The sequence below is a fragment of the Andrena cerasifolii genome, chromosome 9, assembly GCF_050908995.1.
Source record: "Andrena cerasifolii isolate SP2316 chromosome 9, iyAndCera1_principal, whole genome shotgun sequence".
Taxonomy (NCBI): Eukaryota; Metazoa; Arthropoda; class Insecta; order Hymenoptera; family Andrenidae; genus Andrena; species Andrena cerasifolii.
Window position 1 is genome coordinate 13,455,234 of NC_135126.1, and position 17,684 is coordinate 13,472,917.

At 40.7% G+C, this 17,684-nt stretch overlaps 1 protein-coding gene across 2 annotated transcripts in view; it reads right to left on the reverse strand.

Annotated features, from left to right (window-relative positions):
* The window catches only part of Nachralpha6 (nicotinic acetylcholine receptor alpha6), a 391,747-nt gene that overhangs the window by 94,997 nt on the left and 279,066 nt on the right, over positions 1–17,684 (reverse strand). For both annotated transcript variants that reach the window (XM_076819769.1, XM_076819770.1), the window contains exon 9: positions 12,884–12,970. In XM_076819769.1, the coding sequence (XP_076675884.1) occupies positions 12,884–12,970 (87 nt within the window). The remainder of the gene's footprint in view (positions 1–12,883; positions 12,971–17,684) is intronic.

Sequence of the window (17,684 nt, forward strand, 5' to 3'; positions counted from 1 at the left end):
TAGACGTATTAGGTCCTCTCATAAGTGATATGGTTGTTTCTTTATATGTGTTAAGTAGACATAAACAGCTTCTGTTAGCGATACATATTCTACTTTCTTTCATCTTCTATAATCCTGCCACATTCTATGTTCTTTCATGAAATTCCTTCGATTTCATTAAAAAAATTGGTCAATTACATTCTTGATTTTCTTTCTTGATCTAGAGTTAAGTTTAAGAACAGTACATTCTTAGGTCGCTAAATGCCCTTTACAGACTGCTGTCTCTTATTATATGACTTTGTATTCTTATATGTCATGGCATTTCCTTAACCACCTTTGATATTGACTTACACCAAAAATATTTCGCCAGTTCTTTCGTCATGTCACATGGAAATATTTACAATACGTGAAATATTAAATTTGCACTCGTCAACTTTTGACACAGCATCGTCAGATGATCCATCAAGGTATCTAAATAACGCTCGTCGCCAATTCGGTTGTTATAAACTCAGTTCTGCGGAAAACCTCTCGCTTATGGGATAACCCAATACATACATATAACAGTACAAGCAATTACATTTTTCAACGTTCAAATCCGGAAAACCGCTTTGAAAGAAAACGATCCTCGGCAACGACCAGATCCTGGATGCAGTTACGAGCTGACAACAGTAAACCTGCGGGGTACCATAAGGTAAGTGGATCCCGTTGACTCCGCCAGTGGGGCATGTTTTTACAGAACCTGCCACTATTAATCACTCGTATACATGAAATGGCATATCATACCGACCAATAAATTACACTTTGAAGATTACATACAGTAGTGGCCAAAATAAATTTTAAACTACGAATAAGAGAAATAAAACAGTAGAAAACTGTTCATTAAAAGTATAAATATATCTCCATAAAAAACTTGAGAAAAGTAAAAAAATTACGCCGAGTACATGTAAACAAATAAATCACAAAAAATAGAAGATAATAATAATTATAAAATAAAAAAAGATGTGAAATCAAAATGAGCTGCACGTACATAAAGGTAATGATAAATACAAATAAATATTTTAATACATGTTTTTTCCATCAAAGTATTTTGCCTTGGCTATCTATGACCTTTTGCCACGTTTATAATATTATAGTTGTAGTAGAAAAAATACATTCTGTACACCTAAGATCACCAGCAGTGAGCGAAAGAGTTTTTGCACAAATTTAATATCCTAAAACACATATCCCATATATTGGAAGCTTTCCCAGAATAGAGCAGTGCTACTAACGTAATGGGTACGTAAATCCTAGTATTAAGTTTGTCATGTGCACATGCAAAAACGAGAATTTTAAACCTTCTTTTGACCACCACTGTACGTAATAAGGACCAGAGACAAAATTCCAACCATCAGGGCTCGCAGACCTGAGAAGGTCCATTCTTGCCAGCCCCCAACCGTATCAGCGCGCTCGATCGATTTCGCGCTTCGATCGTCCCCAAGGGACGAAAGGAAATTTCTTCGAAAGAAAAGGAGCCCGTGATATTGGCATAAATACTGTGCGCTGCGAATGTCATGTATACGATATCGGACCAGGTACATAAACCTGCATACATACGAAGCCTGCTATCAGCTGGTGCACCGAGGGCTTGCGCAACCGCACGCGACAGTGATGGCCTGTCTTCTGAGTCGACTATTCTGCACGACAGGGCGGGCTTCTGCATAAATTTGCATGGAGCCCTCGATCGGGACGTGTTACGGGCCGCTTTGAAAAAATATCAGCACAAAGCACCCAGGGTTCATCGGCCGTAGTATCAGCTCGCTTCACGCCATTTTCTTGCTGGCGTTATGCATTATTCCACCGCCCAGCGGGCGAGAACAGCGCCCCTGGAACTGGGTTAGCGTCAGTGTCGAATTAATAAATGGTCCGTCGCCATAAGAAATAAATGGGACGACACGAATGGAACGGAAAAATCACGCTGCGCACCGTTGCCAGCTTTTTCCCTACGATTGTCGTTTCACTATCTGCGCGGAAAATGGCTGCACGCAATCGCGTGGTATTAGCGATTTTGGCGACAGGGCGGAGGAGGTAGCCAGAGCTCCGAAGGCTGAAGGGCTGATGCTTTATGGGGGACTTCCATCCACGTCTGATGGGGAAAAGTTTGATAGAAGCCCGACTTAGTGTTAATTGTATTGTGCTTGGTAGAGATATAGAGATTTAAGCAGGGGCGAAGTTGACAGCACCCTTAAGTGACTTGCTCAGAAGTCAAGAGCCCCAGGGAAAGCCTCACCAGCCCCATTTAACACACTTTTTGGACACTTTGGAAGACGAAGGAATCAACATTCATGTACTCAATATCTCGTGGTGTCAAACTAAACCTGTCTTCGCAACATCAAATACAGTTAACATCCCTTCACATCGACCCAACTAGAAAACACACCTTCCTCAATACTGAAAGCTACACGATCCCATCGGAAAGGAAGAAAAAAGAACTAGTTATTTCGCCGACGTGCTCGATGCAATTTTCCAAATTGACCCTGTTACTTGTCCCGTCGGGTGATCCTATTTTGAGAACGTCCCGGGAAAAGCAATGTTGAAGCTAACAAAATGGATTTCCAGTTCCGCCGTGAGCCACTGAAGGCGACTATTTCGAGGGGAAAAAAAAGGGGAGGACAGGGTGGAGAAACATCCGAGAGGGAATCGATCCCCTTACGAAGCATTTTTCCGCGGGTTTCGTGAAAGCGAACGTGTCGTTCCGACGACAGTGGACATTCGACGTTTTCGACGGGCTCAGCATTAATTGCGCGGGCCAAGCCGGCATAAAGAGCCGAGGAATAATTCGTCAGCTTCGAAGCAGCGCGGTGAACTCGCCGATGACACCCGTCCCCATCGGTTTCCGCCCGCAAATCGACGATTTTGTTTATCGCCCCAACGCCACCGACACGGTTATCGGAAACGCTGTCTTGATTTATTTCCATTCCGCCGGCTGAATATCGGGCCGCGGCTGCGGCCTGTCGCTTGGAGCCGGGGCCAATGTCGAATTGGGGAAATAATGGCGTTTGATTGCCGAATAACGTGAATCAAAGAGGCCATTGAACGTTGGTCGCGTTACCAGAAACACTTTCTCCGCGGACGCGCTGCCTATTCAAGCTATTATGGGAACGTAACGCGACCACGCTCGCGAACGAGTGAGGATCTGGAAACGGCTTGGTTATTGTTAAGAATTTCTTTAGAAGAGGATGTTAATGGTGGTTTAGTTGGATGAAAGTGGGTGTTGGTGTTGCTCAGTTTAGGGGGAGTCGACGAAGGAGGATGCAGGAGCAATGAACGATTGCAACGAGCTGATATTATGTAGGTACGTCTTTGACTCTGAAGCAGATTTCTATTTTAATTCACTCTTCGCATTGTACTATTTGAATTTTGGTATTCCAGCTACTGTATCATTGATCTTGTGCACTGTATCACAACTCCGACTCCCTGAACTTCCAACTCTCAGTTCAGTATAACTTCAATTCCTAGCTGAACACTAATTCTATCCTAGTTCAGTTGCAAACTTGCAAATTTGTTGCTGAACTGCGGTTTCATAGAATCTATGAATCTATGCTTGACCAGCTATTACAATTCAAAACCCAAGAAGTTACAAGAAGAAGACTGACTATACAATGCCGCGTGAACTATTGACCTATACTACTGGCCAGACTAGAAATACTTCAAACTGCCACCTCCATCAGCGCCGAACCCCTAAAATTCACGCACACGTCGCGTCGGTACGTCTCAAACTTCCCCTCGAGTAGAACAAAGTGACAGTTCAGCAGACACGATTGACCTGTACTACTGCGTCGCAGAAGAGGTTGACCCGACCGGGACCACCGAACGAATAATTCCTCGCTAACACAAATTACCGACGGCAAACGCGGTCCGCTGAAACAGGGTAGCGTTGCCCCATCAAATTTCAATTAATTTCACGGCTAGGTATAGTCGAGAGACGTATATACAACCGCCGCAGCAAAGGATCCGACGACAAGCGGAACCGCCTTTCTACCAAAGCGAGAGTAATTCGTTCCGCTCCGAGGACCGTCGTATAAATCAGCCGCGGCTCCTAATTGCCCACGGTCTCGATGCTCATTAACAACGTGCCAGAGGAAATCCCTGTTCCTGTCTAAGTAACAGGCAGCCGGGAATAACACGCGATCGAGGTCGTCGAAGAAAAGAAGAGAGCAGAGTTTCTCTGATGGTATGAAACTAGTTTCCCGCGAGGCGGCACGTGCGTCGCTAATTGCCTGGCAAAGAAAGTTGGTTAGACGGGTGGGGGGGTGGCAACCCCCTTCCTGGAATGTCACTGCTCGCAGTCAGCTGGGAACAATTTTCACGTGTGTGGCCGCGTCGCGGTTACTGGTTAGCCTGACTGGTTGATGCGACGCGCAAAAAAGGGGGGTCGAGGGAGGCTGACCGCAGAAGCGAAAAAGCGACGAGAGGGGAGGAAAATGACTCCGTGGGAAAATAAAGAAGCGGCTCGGTGGGGCTGAGCGTATAAACGAACTCGTTGGACCAGCGAGATTCTACGCGGGGCTACACGGTTTCGGGGCGCGTCTCGTGCCTCGCACGTGCAGCCCTCTGCGCGCCCCTTATGCTTTAATTAAACTTTCCTCAGGTAGTAGGGCTGGCCTGGTGCTTTTGGCCGAAGAACGAGCCTCGGTTTAATGTTCCTCTTCTTCCCTTTCCGCTGTTTCCTCTCCGTTATTTATTGGACTCGCCGCCCTTGCGGGGGGTTCGATCGGAAACGAGTCGAATGACGGGGAGATCGATCGATTCGCCAGTCGCCTTCCGTTGTCCTTCTCATTCGTCAGCGCCAAGATCGCGGAAGACGGCGCGAGCTTTTGTCTCTCGGCGACTGGCGCTGTTCGTTAGCCCGAGCGTGAGTAATTTCTTCGTTCTGAAGAAGCTGACGGCTCTACTCGTTTGGGAGCTTCGAATTTTGAAGGAAGAATGAATGATGAAGGTACTGAATATCGGCTTTTTCTGAAGTTTTGTACGGGCTCTCGGGAGCTCCCGGTTGCTTCTGCTGATGTGGGTTCTTGTTTTATTAGAATGGGTGGTTTATTTGAGATAATGTTTTGCCAAATGGTAAGAAGATTTGTAATGATAGTTCGTTTTTAGGGGAAAAGTCTTGCGGAATAAGTTTCGTCGAATTTCCTTGCAATGAAATAGTTGAGTTGCTAGGTACTGTTTGAATTATTATTCTTTTCCCTTGTCTAGAAATTGATTTGTCGGTTGGGTGGTATTTAGTGGCTTGCAGGAATTTGCAGACGTTCTGAGTTTTAGCTGCGCTTTTGGAGAAGGAATGCTAAGAAAGTTTTAGATAATGCTGAGGTAGAGTAAAACGGAAAAAAATGCATAAGCCTTTTGCTTTTTGTTTGTAGGATCTTTATGTGTTTATTTAAAATACCATATTCAAAGTGGAAAACATGGTATTTTAAATAAGCAGCAAGAGTTGATTTAATAGTTTGTACATCGATCGAGATCAAATCAATAAAAATTGTCAATTAAAGACTATAAAAAATGTCAACTAACCAAATTGTCTTGCAATTATTGTAATCCAATTAAGCTAATAAGTGTAAAGACATCCACACTTAAACAATTGCTAATAGTTTCACAACTTAAATGAGAAATATAATAAGTTATATAAGTAAAAATGTGATTATAATTCATTGATTGGATTATACTCTCGTTGCAATTTACGTTTCTCCATTTGCCATACGCGATACAAATAAAAGCCTACTTGAAAATTTATACATGTACCAATACTATTAATTAAAATAGTAAGCATCGTTACAGGTAAAGAAAATGTTTTTTGTTATAGTTCTGTCTTTCCTTATTATTACAGTTTACTCCTATATTATTTAAAATTCGTCTTAGCTTTCCACCTGCAAAATGGAGCTAACAACAACTGTTTGCAAAATGTTACACGCCACCGTACCGTGATATATTTCTTTACCTAAATGCCATTACAAGCAAGAAGATCGAATCAAATTCCCTTTTGATCAGAGTCGAAGCCCTCGTATTTCTGAAATTTCTATTAACCAAACCCTTGACCTGTAAACAAATAACGCTCCTACGTTACACATTTCCTTTTATTATAAAGGAATACGACGAAGGTCGTTCAGATCTATATCGAATTACATAATCAACCAACGATTACCATAACATTACGTTTCTGGAGTTACAACAGTGATGCTTTCGCGTAAATAAGGGTCCGAACGAAAACCGATGCAAATAACGAGCGTGTTACGCGTCTGGCTCGAAGTTGGTGTTGTAAAAAAGGAAAAGCTGCTTCTCAATTACACAGGAATTAAGTACGTTGCATCCGACGCCGACGCTACGTGTTCCGTTGATTTCAAATAGAAGGAAAAACGAGTTGAAATATTAACTCAATATTCTACGGGCAAAAAATATTATTTTTCCGACAAAAACCCAACGGGCGCTACAATCGATCACGTTATAACGGAAGTAGCGCGTATCAGCCCGTGAAATTGAACTTACTGTTTGCACGAGCTGCCCGATAAACTGATGGAATATCCCTTGCTAAACCCCCAAGGGGAAACGGCAGACTATGAGTAAACTATGGGACCTTTCAACAGGCAATTAACACAGCAATGTATACCTAGGAATTCGGTGCTACGTGTAATTCTCTAAAGTATGACGTGGAGGTACAGGGACAATTAAGTCAATTAAAGTGTTCCTCTAAACACACGAGCTGTCGTTCGATACTGTCACAATTAGTATACAATACACCAAAGGGGGAAAGAACCGTGCATGTTTGGAAACAACGGAAACCTTAAGTAACAATAATATGTAGCTGCCCAAAAAACTGCACAAGATTAAACGCATAAGATCAGCACTTGGTTGTTTCGTTGTTTTCTGAACTTGGATAGGAGGTTTAGTCAGAAACAATGTGCAACACGAGTCCATTAAGTCGAAGGGATCTGTTTCAAGTTTTAGATAATCATCGAAGTAAAATAATTCTGGGAGCATAAATGACATTAATTTGTATATGGAATGATTAAAAGAAGATGGAGGTTGAATTTTTGTTTGATCTATTCGATATCTGCTTTATTTATTTCTTGAGTACGATGCATTAGGATGACAGTTTTGGTTCGTGAATGCAGTTTCTTAGGCAGCTAAGATATTTGGTACTTTTCGTGGAATTACGTCGTGGAACGAGGTGATTATCTAAACATTGATGTAACGCAAGCCGGTGGGTTTATCCTTGTAGAAGGGTTTAGAAAGGAACATTGAAAGAATAAAAGTATCGAGGCGGAAGAAGATGGAAGATCGTGTTCTCGTTTGAACGTAAGCTTGTTTGTCTCGTTTTTCGTTCCAAAGTAATTTGCGATTATTTATATTAAAATATACTGGTCGATATTTAACTTTTACCCGCAATATAATTGGAAGAATTAGAAATGCAGGAAACGTGATACTTTGTCTATTACGTTTACCCCAATATCCGTCATCAAATATTATCAAACACTTGTCGCACAAAAATTAATTTACACGACACACCCACGCTATACTATTTAAATGATGAAAAATTGTTTTCACCCGTTAACTGGGAAGTTTCTTAGCCTTCACATATTCCAGAAATGTGAATTAAAATATATCTCATACTACCAGAACATAAATTACAACGTATGTGTTCCATATTTCCAAAATGTGAAATAAAATATATTTCGTAGCTTCAGAATATGAATTACAATATCGTATTGCAATGTCGTATTTTATATTTCAAATATACAAATTGAAATATATCTCCTATTTCCAGAATATGAATTAAAACGTATTGCAATATAACTCATATTCCCAAAACATATTTCCATCTTTAAAACCATAGGTATTCGCACTGCCACGTTACTAAACATTAGCAACTCTAAATAGAACTGACAACCAAATTCCATTTAACAAACTCTTCATCTGAAAATAAATCTTTCCAACTCCCAAACCACTATACCCGATACGGTTTAATATTTACACAGCATGTATCAAAAGTTCCCGAACTCCGAGTTTAATAATTTATTGTGCTGGAATGTAAGACAGCAAAAAGGAGAGCATGGTACCTTCATAAGTTGGCAACTCTACTTGGTGGCGACGTAACATGCCCTGATCGCCTGACCTTGAGAAGAGGGAGAAAAAAAAGGAGAACGGACTAGGTTAGTCAGCCATGAGCTTGTCGCGAATACGGGGGGTTGCGTTTCTGACAAGCTTGATTTCCTAACAGCGAAAACCCTTGAAGAAGTATCGTGCACGATTTCATCAAACGTTTTCGTCAAACTGCAGAACTTACTGTCTTTCATTCCACCACAATAAATTATTAAACTGAGCATCCGGGAACTTCTCACACACACTGTATAATACCCTAAACAGTATAAATTCACCTAGCACAAATCGATACTTCAAACCAGAGATGAGCAAAATTTGTATTTAATAAAATTTTCAAATATCGAATAAAAATGAAAAAACTTATCCGTCATGTGTCGAATAAAGTTAAGCCAGGTTAAAGTTAAAGTTAGAGTTGAAATTGAAATTTTATTTGACACTGAAATTGAAGCGTTTGACGAATAAAAAAATTGACTTTACTCGTCGAGTAGAGTTAACCGGATTATTCGAGCCTCGAATAACGAATAAAGCTAAAGTAACTTCTACTTGATCCGTTCTTTAAATATTTTTTTTTTTGTGTTATTGCCCACCTCTGCTTCAAATTAATGGGTCACAGAGGGTTAAAGATCCTTTCATTTTCATACCACTTTTACCCATTAAAACGAGGAAAGAGCCGAGCACTGCATCCGAAGATAATAGACCGCGAAGGGCGCAGAGAATCGGAACTCGCCTCTTCATCAGCGCGCTTACCGTGGGATCCACACAAACTGATGCGTACGATTCTCATCGCGAACGGATTAAACGGTTGGAAAGTGTTTCCGAGTCGGTCGTTTACAGATACACCTCATCAGGGTACGTGCTGTCGCGGCCGGAGCACGGAATTTGGCCGGTGGCGTCTCGCCGCAAAAAGGATTTCCAGGGAGCAACGCGAAAGTTGTCCGGCGTAAAAGCGTTACAACTTTCGGAACGGTGGTCCTGTGCCGCCGCGATGGCCCTTAAAACTTGCACACGCTTTAATGCACTGGATGCGATAACGACAGAGCCGTGGGGGACTCTTTCTTCGCGGGGGAACGTTTACGAGGGAAAGACCGTCCTCGTGGCGCCAACGCGCCGCGTCTGCCTCTTCGTGGTTAAGCGCGGCGAATAATGAATTCACGCGCAATCGGATTTACGACAGGAGAGAAGGGATTTTAAGGAAGACGACGGCGATGGTGGAAATTCTGATATCTGTTTTTAATGGTTATGACTATAACGATGGTGATGTAATTAGTGAGAAGGCACAGTGGTAAGTTCGACCTTGTTAGAGAGGAAGAATTATATAATTATGAATATAAATTAAATATTTGTTAGAAATTTTCAGTCTAGACGTAACTTGCTTATACTATGTGAGAATTGGTTCTGAATATTTTTTGATAATTCTTCGGCATCTTTCCGTGTGATAATGATTGAAATAATTTGGAAAGTAATTGTACGGGTATGTAACAGAGTCCCTGAAGAAGTTAAGGCACGAACAAAGTTGGATTCAAGAATTAGGTTAGAGGATTTTGGACGCGTGAAATTTTCTTCTCCAGTGAATCCCAAGTACGAATATTGCAACTGTGTCGCAGGTGGGCGTGAGTAAATTCTGGGATGGAATAAGAGTAAACGTTTGATGATGGGATTCCTCGAGGATGATTGATCAACCGTTGAAACAGAGATGTACGGCCAGGAGAAATGGTTGCCATGTCTGCTGAATTCTATTGGCATTTCCAGGACGCGAGCTGCATATCCGTCGAGTTTTCTACTTCGCGGAATTCGGTTCCTTTCCAGGGGCTTTTATAGGGAAATTGCTCGTTGCGTTGCATTTCGAATGCGTCTGGCTACATTCTACGGTGTAAACTCGATAATAGGAGCTAATTAAAGCAACGACTGGCGTTGTTAATTAACGCAACAGCGGCTCCAATTGCTATTCCTTATTGCCGCTGCATCCCAATTGTCGTTCGAGGAAAAGATTCCAAACGTTTGTTCAAATTGCCGACTTAACGAACAGAGAGAGCGTAGAAAAATTTATTTGTTAATTTCCAGAGAATTTTGATGAAATTGAAGTATGATATTGCCTACGTGAAATTAGAGGAGGTTTAAGCAATCATTTTGCAGGTTTGCTATTCGTTTAAATACAGATCGTCAAATTACACAATTCTTCTGTATTTTCGCGAAAATAACCTCTCTAAATGAATTTTCAACTCTAAAATTATTAGTCGCACGACGTTCCTTCTTCTTTTGTTGTAATCAACATTTTCGAATAAATTTTTGGATGAACAAAAAATCAGAGAAAAATATCACTGGATGATTTGAAGCCTTCTCTATGACATAACACTTTGCCTAGTGATTACTTAAAAATTCACTTAGCAAATGTTGTCAACTTTGACGGCCGGTATTTCTTAAACAAATTCGAAGTCAGCAAAGTGATAACTGACACCCCTCCCCTCCTAATTTCACGCGGACAACATTGTATTGCAATGTTTTCCAAATCCCTGGCACCCAGTGCGCAAAATCACCGATTTGGTCTGGAGTTATTCCAGTAAAGGAATCGCTTTAAACAAATGAAACTCCATACATTTTAATACGAAAGAACGCGATTGTAGCATGCGCTGTGTGCAATGTTAATATCTATCTTATAACGTGTACCCCGGACAAACAACGAAATAATTCCAAACCAATCGAGCTGCATTGATTTCAGTGGATACGTCGCTTTGATGCATTATATCGAATGCAGCTGCTCTTGTATCTACTTCGATATTATTACAATATTCCACGATTCTTTTACATCGATCGATTTTTCTCGTTAATAAATATGCACATATTTCATTTACCTGGACCATTATTTACTCGGTGCATCAGTGAATTTACTTTTTGAAATTCACTTTCTCTGCACGAACAGCTAATGCAACCTGCTGCACTTCCACCCACTCAGGCAAGAATAATATTTCAATTTTGATTTTGCCTTACGCGCGACACGTTTCCTGCATTTTCACCCCCTCCCCCCCCCCCCCCGTCCCTTATTTTCATTCTAAATGATCGGGATGATTCATAGCCAACGGAAGCAGCCGTCGGTTCGACGTAACGCGATTTTTGATCCCCCCCTGGAAAGCTGGGAAAATACAGGGCGCGGGCAGCCACGGCATTTTGCTGCTCGCCAGCTAGCTTCGATGAAAATTCAATTTCCTTTTTTTGCAGCCAGCCTTGCGGCGAAATTAAACGGCTATCAGGCGAAACGCGGTTTCTCGTCGACAGCCAGTTACCGCGGAAAATATAAAAACTTCTTGTTGATAAGTATAATCTATCTCCGTGACGGATAGGTTTCCGAGCACGGCAAAAAGTGGTTTGAAAATTGAAAAAATCCCAGTGTAATGACAGGCGAAAGAAATGTTTCCAGTTGTTTAATATTAGTAGAGATAATTTGAGAATTCATTTTTATCAGAAGTTTCAAGGTTTCAAGAGTTGAGCAAATTCTGAACATAAATCAGTTTTTTGTGGGCTCGAATTATTACTGAAAATGTTAATATTATCTTTGCACTATGTTGCTATAATCTGTGAGCTTGCTCATGATAGTTTGATAAAGGGAGAGTAAATCTTAAATAGTTGCATTTCATGAGCAATAAATGTAAATTAATGAAAGCTGTCAGAACACTTTTATTCTAATTAGAAAATGAGGTTTCTTCTACCCCCTTTAAATAAAACCCTATATATTATTTATATTAATATAGCGGGCATCAAAAGTGCCTCAATCCATGCACACAATTTTATTTTAATTCAATTAGATTTTAATAACCTATTTTTAAATAAAGTCTTTGAGTTTCACTTACAAATATTTTTAAACAGTGATACTTTATGAAAGGTGAAATGAATTTAAAACATCTGCTTTAGCACAAATTATCCACCATACAAGAAAGATTGATCTACTCTCTGTAAATATTTCTACTCAACATTTCGATATCCACTAACTATCCCATCAGAAAAATAATTACATGGTTCCCTTAAAAATCTAAAGCTCCCTTAAAAATTTAAAATTGTTCAATCAGTTTCTGCCATTACAATTTGTTATCGGTTGATCATACACTTACTTTCGTTAAAATTTCTTTCCAAACCATCAAAAGTAGTTAAAATGCAAATACTGCCTTCAATATCGGCAAAGTGTAAAATACATACGATACGCTACAAACGTTCCTTATTCTAAAAAAGTTGTTCCCCTTGGAGACTTCCCAGTTCACGACACCCGTGAAATCCCCCAGAACCAAAAGCCGCGAGACAAGCACAGCCAGCTCTGCCATCCGCCCCGCATTAAGGGACAGAATAAAATCGCTTCCTGGTTCAAAGTAACCGTGCGAACCCCGCAGCGTTCTGCAGTTTCTTCGACACCGTCCAGGCCGAAGAATGGTCGTTGGTGAACTTAACCACGACCACTCCATGGCCAACACCCGTATCGAAATTGCCCTTTTCTCACCGTCAGCCCTGGAAAATGGATTTCGAGGATTCCATCCAGCGGAAATCGCTAAATCGACTCGCAAATCTGAACGACCTTCGACCGTTCTTACCGTCCCGCGTGACTTCCCCTCGCGCCTCCCTTTTCAGCGACTCTCGATGGTCTTCCCTTCCTGAAGAGGATGCTCAACGGCAGGCACAAAACACGGTGAACGTACATGGACGTGTATATTTACAGAACACAGAGAACAAATATCGTAACACACGCTTGCCAGGGGCGGGATGCGTAATTATCGTGGTGATTTGTTATAGGTACCTATTAGAGGGACAGCGTCCGAGGTGGTCGGCATGCTTTCTGCCACGAGGTTCAGGAATACTGTCAGCGACAGCAGAATGGTCACCCCTGCGATAGCCGAAAAATATTCACGTATCAAGATGGATGCTTACTGTGGAGGATCGCGGGGTTGATTTGGCTCGTACCCGCGCCAGCTGCGGGCCTGGGTGGGCAGGTCGAGCTGCGGGAACGTTCCTATCGATAAGATCGCACACATGGCCCTCGATTTCGGGGGAGATTCGAGGATAATACTGTCGTTTCGGGAAGGTTCGTACTCGGCTCGAGGGTGTACACCACTCGACACATTTGGGAGTTGCGAAGTTTCGCGGTGCAGCGCGGTTCGACTTTTCGAAAACCGTTCCAGGGAGAGTGCGGGCTACGTATTTGTCTGCCTCGACGAACACTTGTGGAGCCCCAAGTGCGCGAGACGTTTGGTAGTTTTGGGAATTCAATCTTCTGGGGGAGTGGAGGTTGCTGGGACGAAGAGTTTGGGGTTTCACGGGAATCTGTGAGCTTCGAATGCTTTCGGTTTGGAGAAATAAATATTGGTGGATGGGTATCTTTTGTTAGCTTTCTCTCTGAATTCCTGTTTGATAACGAAAGTCTTGTTACTTTCGGGGATTCGGATAGACGTTGGAGGAAGCGAAAGAAATTGATGATGATCTTTGTTTTAAATTTTGCAATGCGTGATATGTCGAACGTAACCTGCTTCTGCTTTGATTGGACAAAGTTTTGAGATGCGTAGGCAGATTTCAAGTAAACGAGTACCATCGCTTTGCCGAGTGATAGTAATAATAGTAGTTGGTTCAACAAATTGTTAGCAGATGAGTGCGTGCTGAGAGCAGTAATCAAATTTTCTTATCAAATCATCTCATTAATATTTTATACTTTTTGCAGAATATTTTTCACAATTTATAATGTTTACTGGATTGAGTATTTAAGTATGTGGAAATAAAAACGGTAGAAGCATTGAATTATATTTCAAGCTGCGATGCTATATGTAGAAGTATTCCTTCAATTTATAAAAATTCTTTGACTTATTCTTGCATAAAGACTCACTTGCATTCAAGTTGCGTAACGTATTTGGAGATATCTGCTTCTCACACAAAATATATGCCAACGGTACTAAGTTGTATATTAAAAAATATATACTTCACTCTTCCTCTGCTCTTCCTTGAACTACATAAATACCTACGACGATTTAATAAATTTGTGTACACTTTTCAGACATATCAGCATAACAAAATAAAATTCAAGGTACCATCAACACAGAAGAAAATGACCTACGCCAAATATCAACACTTAATTAAGAAAAATTTTTGTACAAGGTTCCACACATCTTTTCTTTAGAATACTCAAATACACTGTTCCATTCAACTGGAGTTTAAGAAGCCAGGACAAAGAATCAGAAGCAAGATCCATATCAGCCAACCCCTTTCTTCCGCTTTAGTTATAGACTTCCCCGATTTTCGATTGAAGAAAGTTGTTGCCTTTGATGCATTCTATTTAGGGAATCCTTCAAAGGCAAAACCAAGAAACTGAACTACTAAGAGTGCTATTCGACGTTCCCTTGTCGAGCAGAGTGGTCAATTTTCCAAGCATTGCCCACGAGGAAGTTCATAACCGAGTACTTCAAAAGCGACAACTTTCCTTCGCCACGAAGGAACCTCGTACATTTTGCATTCAAGTTTTACGCAGCTTTATGCATGGAGTTTTAATAATCCCATTTAGAGCAGAGAAATCGAAGGACGAGACGGAGAAGTTAACGAGCCTGTAACGTCACGACTGAAGAAAAACTTCGAAGACGAATAGGTTCATTATTATACTAGGTCCACTGATGGAAACGCTGGGAAGGATCAAGTACACGCCATCGTTCCACATGGAAAATTGGAAAATCGATGTTTCGTCTTGTAGTGTACAGAATGTATGTTTAATGATTTGGTTGGATATACATACAGGAGATGAATTGGTTTCTTTTTAAGTGTTTTTAAGCATCACTGCTTCAATTCCCCGGATGCAAATGTGTTTTTATTTTCATAAGAACTTTTCATTTGAATTTTATTGAGAAATGCAGTAACGTAGATTTTTCTAACGGTTAATAGATAATTTACCATTAAATTTGGAGGAAAAATATTGCATTTATAGGTAGAAAAGGACTTAGGCCGTGTATGGTTGACTTATACTACTTGATGTCTGACTTATTATATGGGTGTACAATGAATTATCTAAGAAAATCACCTCAAATAATTTTTGTACTATTTGTTGCAATTCAAAATTGATTCTGAATAAGATTATACTGGTTTGGAGGACAGGCCAGCTGCAAAATAATACTTGTGCATGTATTTTCAAATTAAAATATATACAATAAAGTTATGTTCTAACACTTGATTTTTGAAGATGGTGATTTCGTTCCTCAGCATATCTAAATAAACTATAATAAACTATTTCCTTAAATATTACGCAATAAATAACAATCGTTTCAATAATACAATTTACAGTAGAATTCTAACGACTGTGCTAATAATGAATCCGTTTCAAATAATGAATTGGATCCATCAAGAATAGGTAATTATTTCTTATTGTTAGAATATATTTAGATATATCTCTAATATATCTCTAATATATATTAACACTGATGAATAATTTTGAAAAGGACTTTGATAATTTTGGAGGAAATATTTCTTGCGTGAAATGGACTTTTCTATTGATGGACTCCTTTTAAAAATAATTCATCAATAGAATACAATGAATTCTAAAAGTGTTACTCGAGGAGATAATCTTGCACAGTCGATCTTGTATAATATCGCCACTGTAGTTTACGATACCAATAGAAAGTTATACCCCTCAACGACCACCTCAGTATCTCGTACGGACCCTAAGTTTTCCACTGGTCGCCCACCTTCGTATCTCGTACGGACCCTCAGTTTTCCACTGGTCGCCCGCCTCCGTATATCGTACGGACCCTAAAGCCGTATTTCCTATACAGCCCGGGAAGACAGTGTAGGTTTTCGTTCCGGGGGTTCGGGCCTCACGGTTAGTTTTTCGTTTCAGGGGTCGGTCGTTCAGGGGTTAACGGTCAATCAAATAGTTGTATGACCTACTTATCTGACATCGGTTTCAAGTAGTAATTACCCGTAACATCACTGGCCGACGTAGCCATTGTGAGGGAACTTCGGCGACTAAAGCCATCTAAACGAAGACCACGGTACCACGATGAACGTTCTCGGTTCTCTTAAGCTGAAATATTCATCGAACGATATATTTATGCACAACACAAATTTCCCGCAGCTGGAAAGTTCTGCGATTTGCGCAATTCTCAGATTGGTGCCCGCCGAGGACGGATTATCCCGACGAGTTTGGAAAGCTGCGACGTCTGCCCGCGGTCTCATGCGTTTCGAGGACCGCGTCATTAGCGACGGCAGTGTGGGTAATCCATTCGCTAGGAACTTTCGTTCCACCCCCCAAAGCGACGATCGCCGCCCCCGTCAAAGGCAAATATTTTCCACCACCAGGCTCTATTTTTTCACCACCAGCGACTGTTCCCAGTGAATGATAAATGAGCCGATTCAAGCCGACAAAGAAGCGGCGAACGAACGAAGCTCTTCAATCACCGTTACGGAAGAATTACAGAATGGTTTAGGACGATCCCCGTGGGAGAGAAATTTTATTAACGCTCGCTGTCGCCTACTAGAGTATATTGGTACGTGGTATGTTCATCGTTTCTGTTAGTGGCTTGTGCAGTTGCCTATAATTTCTTCCCATGCTGCAAACACTCAGTCATATGATTCGGTACCCATTGGATTATTTTCTACAATTTAAGTGACAATCGGTCTTGAAGAATTGTTATAATTCGTGGTTAATTAACCCTTTCGCTGCGTATTTAAAATTCTGGACGATTCTTGAAAAGTGTCAATTTTACATCAATATAGAAAGTTTTTAATTTTCAACTTTTTTTGCATTGTACATGCTTATCTCATTTTTTAAATGCGTGGTCTATAGTAAAAATCCGCATCGAACGGGAATGTAGCGGCGTTCGACTATAGTTGAAAAACGCAGCGAAAGGGTTAAGGTATATTTTTGGTAATAGTAACAGCTTGTGTTGTGGTAGATAAAGTGTGATAGTTTGATGAAGTTTAGTGATGTGTTAGATATTTTTAGTAACAGTATTGATTTAGGTACTTATATTTTGTGTTTCGTATTCCATAGATATTTAGAATTTCATTTGTGCTTTGTATAATATAAGTGATATTAGTCGATGTTAACGTTAATTTGAAATTAACGTGATGTAACTTTTCTCTATGAAACTTTATTTTGAGTTGACGTTTAGAAAAAAGGAGAATTTTATCATATATTTAAGTAATCATAAATGACTACACAGTTTTTATAAAAAAAAATGTTGCACCAGTATGGTGATTAAATTCCATAATTTCAGTTTCTGATATTCCTCACTTCACTTTTCCCACAAATCCATAAAAAACGGATTAAAAGAAAAACAGAGTATACAAACGCCCAGAATTAAAACCTCATTCGTTTCTTTCTTACGCCTGGCACTTCCATGTAAATATTACGCCGACAAGTTGCGCGTGAACAGTGTTTACATGGTCCAGGAGACGGCTATCCAGGCCGCGACCATTATCAGCGAATTTACGGGGAGTGGATAAACATTAGTTGCCTGTCCACGTTCGACAAATATTGTGGATATCGTGCAGGCGCATGAACGCTGCAAACTTAACGGAGATTTACATAATTTCCACAGTGGAGAACTTAGAAGACGGATTAACAC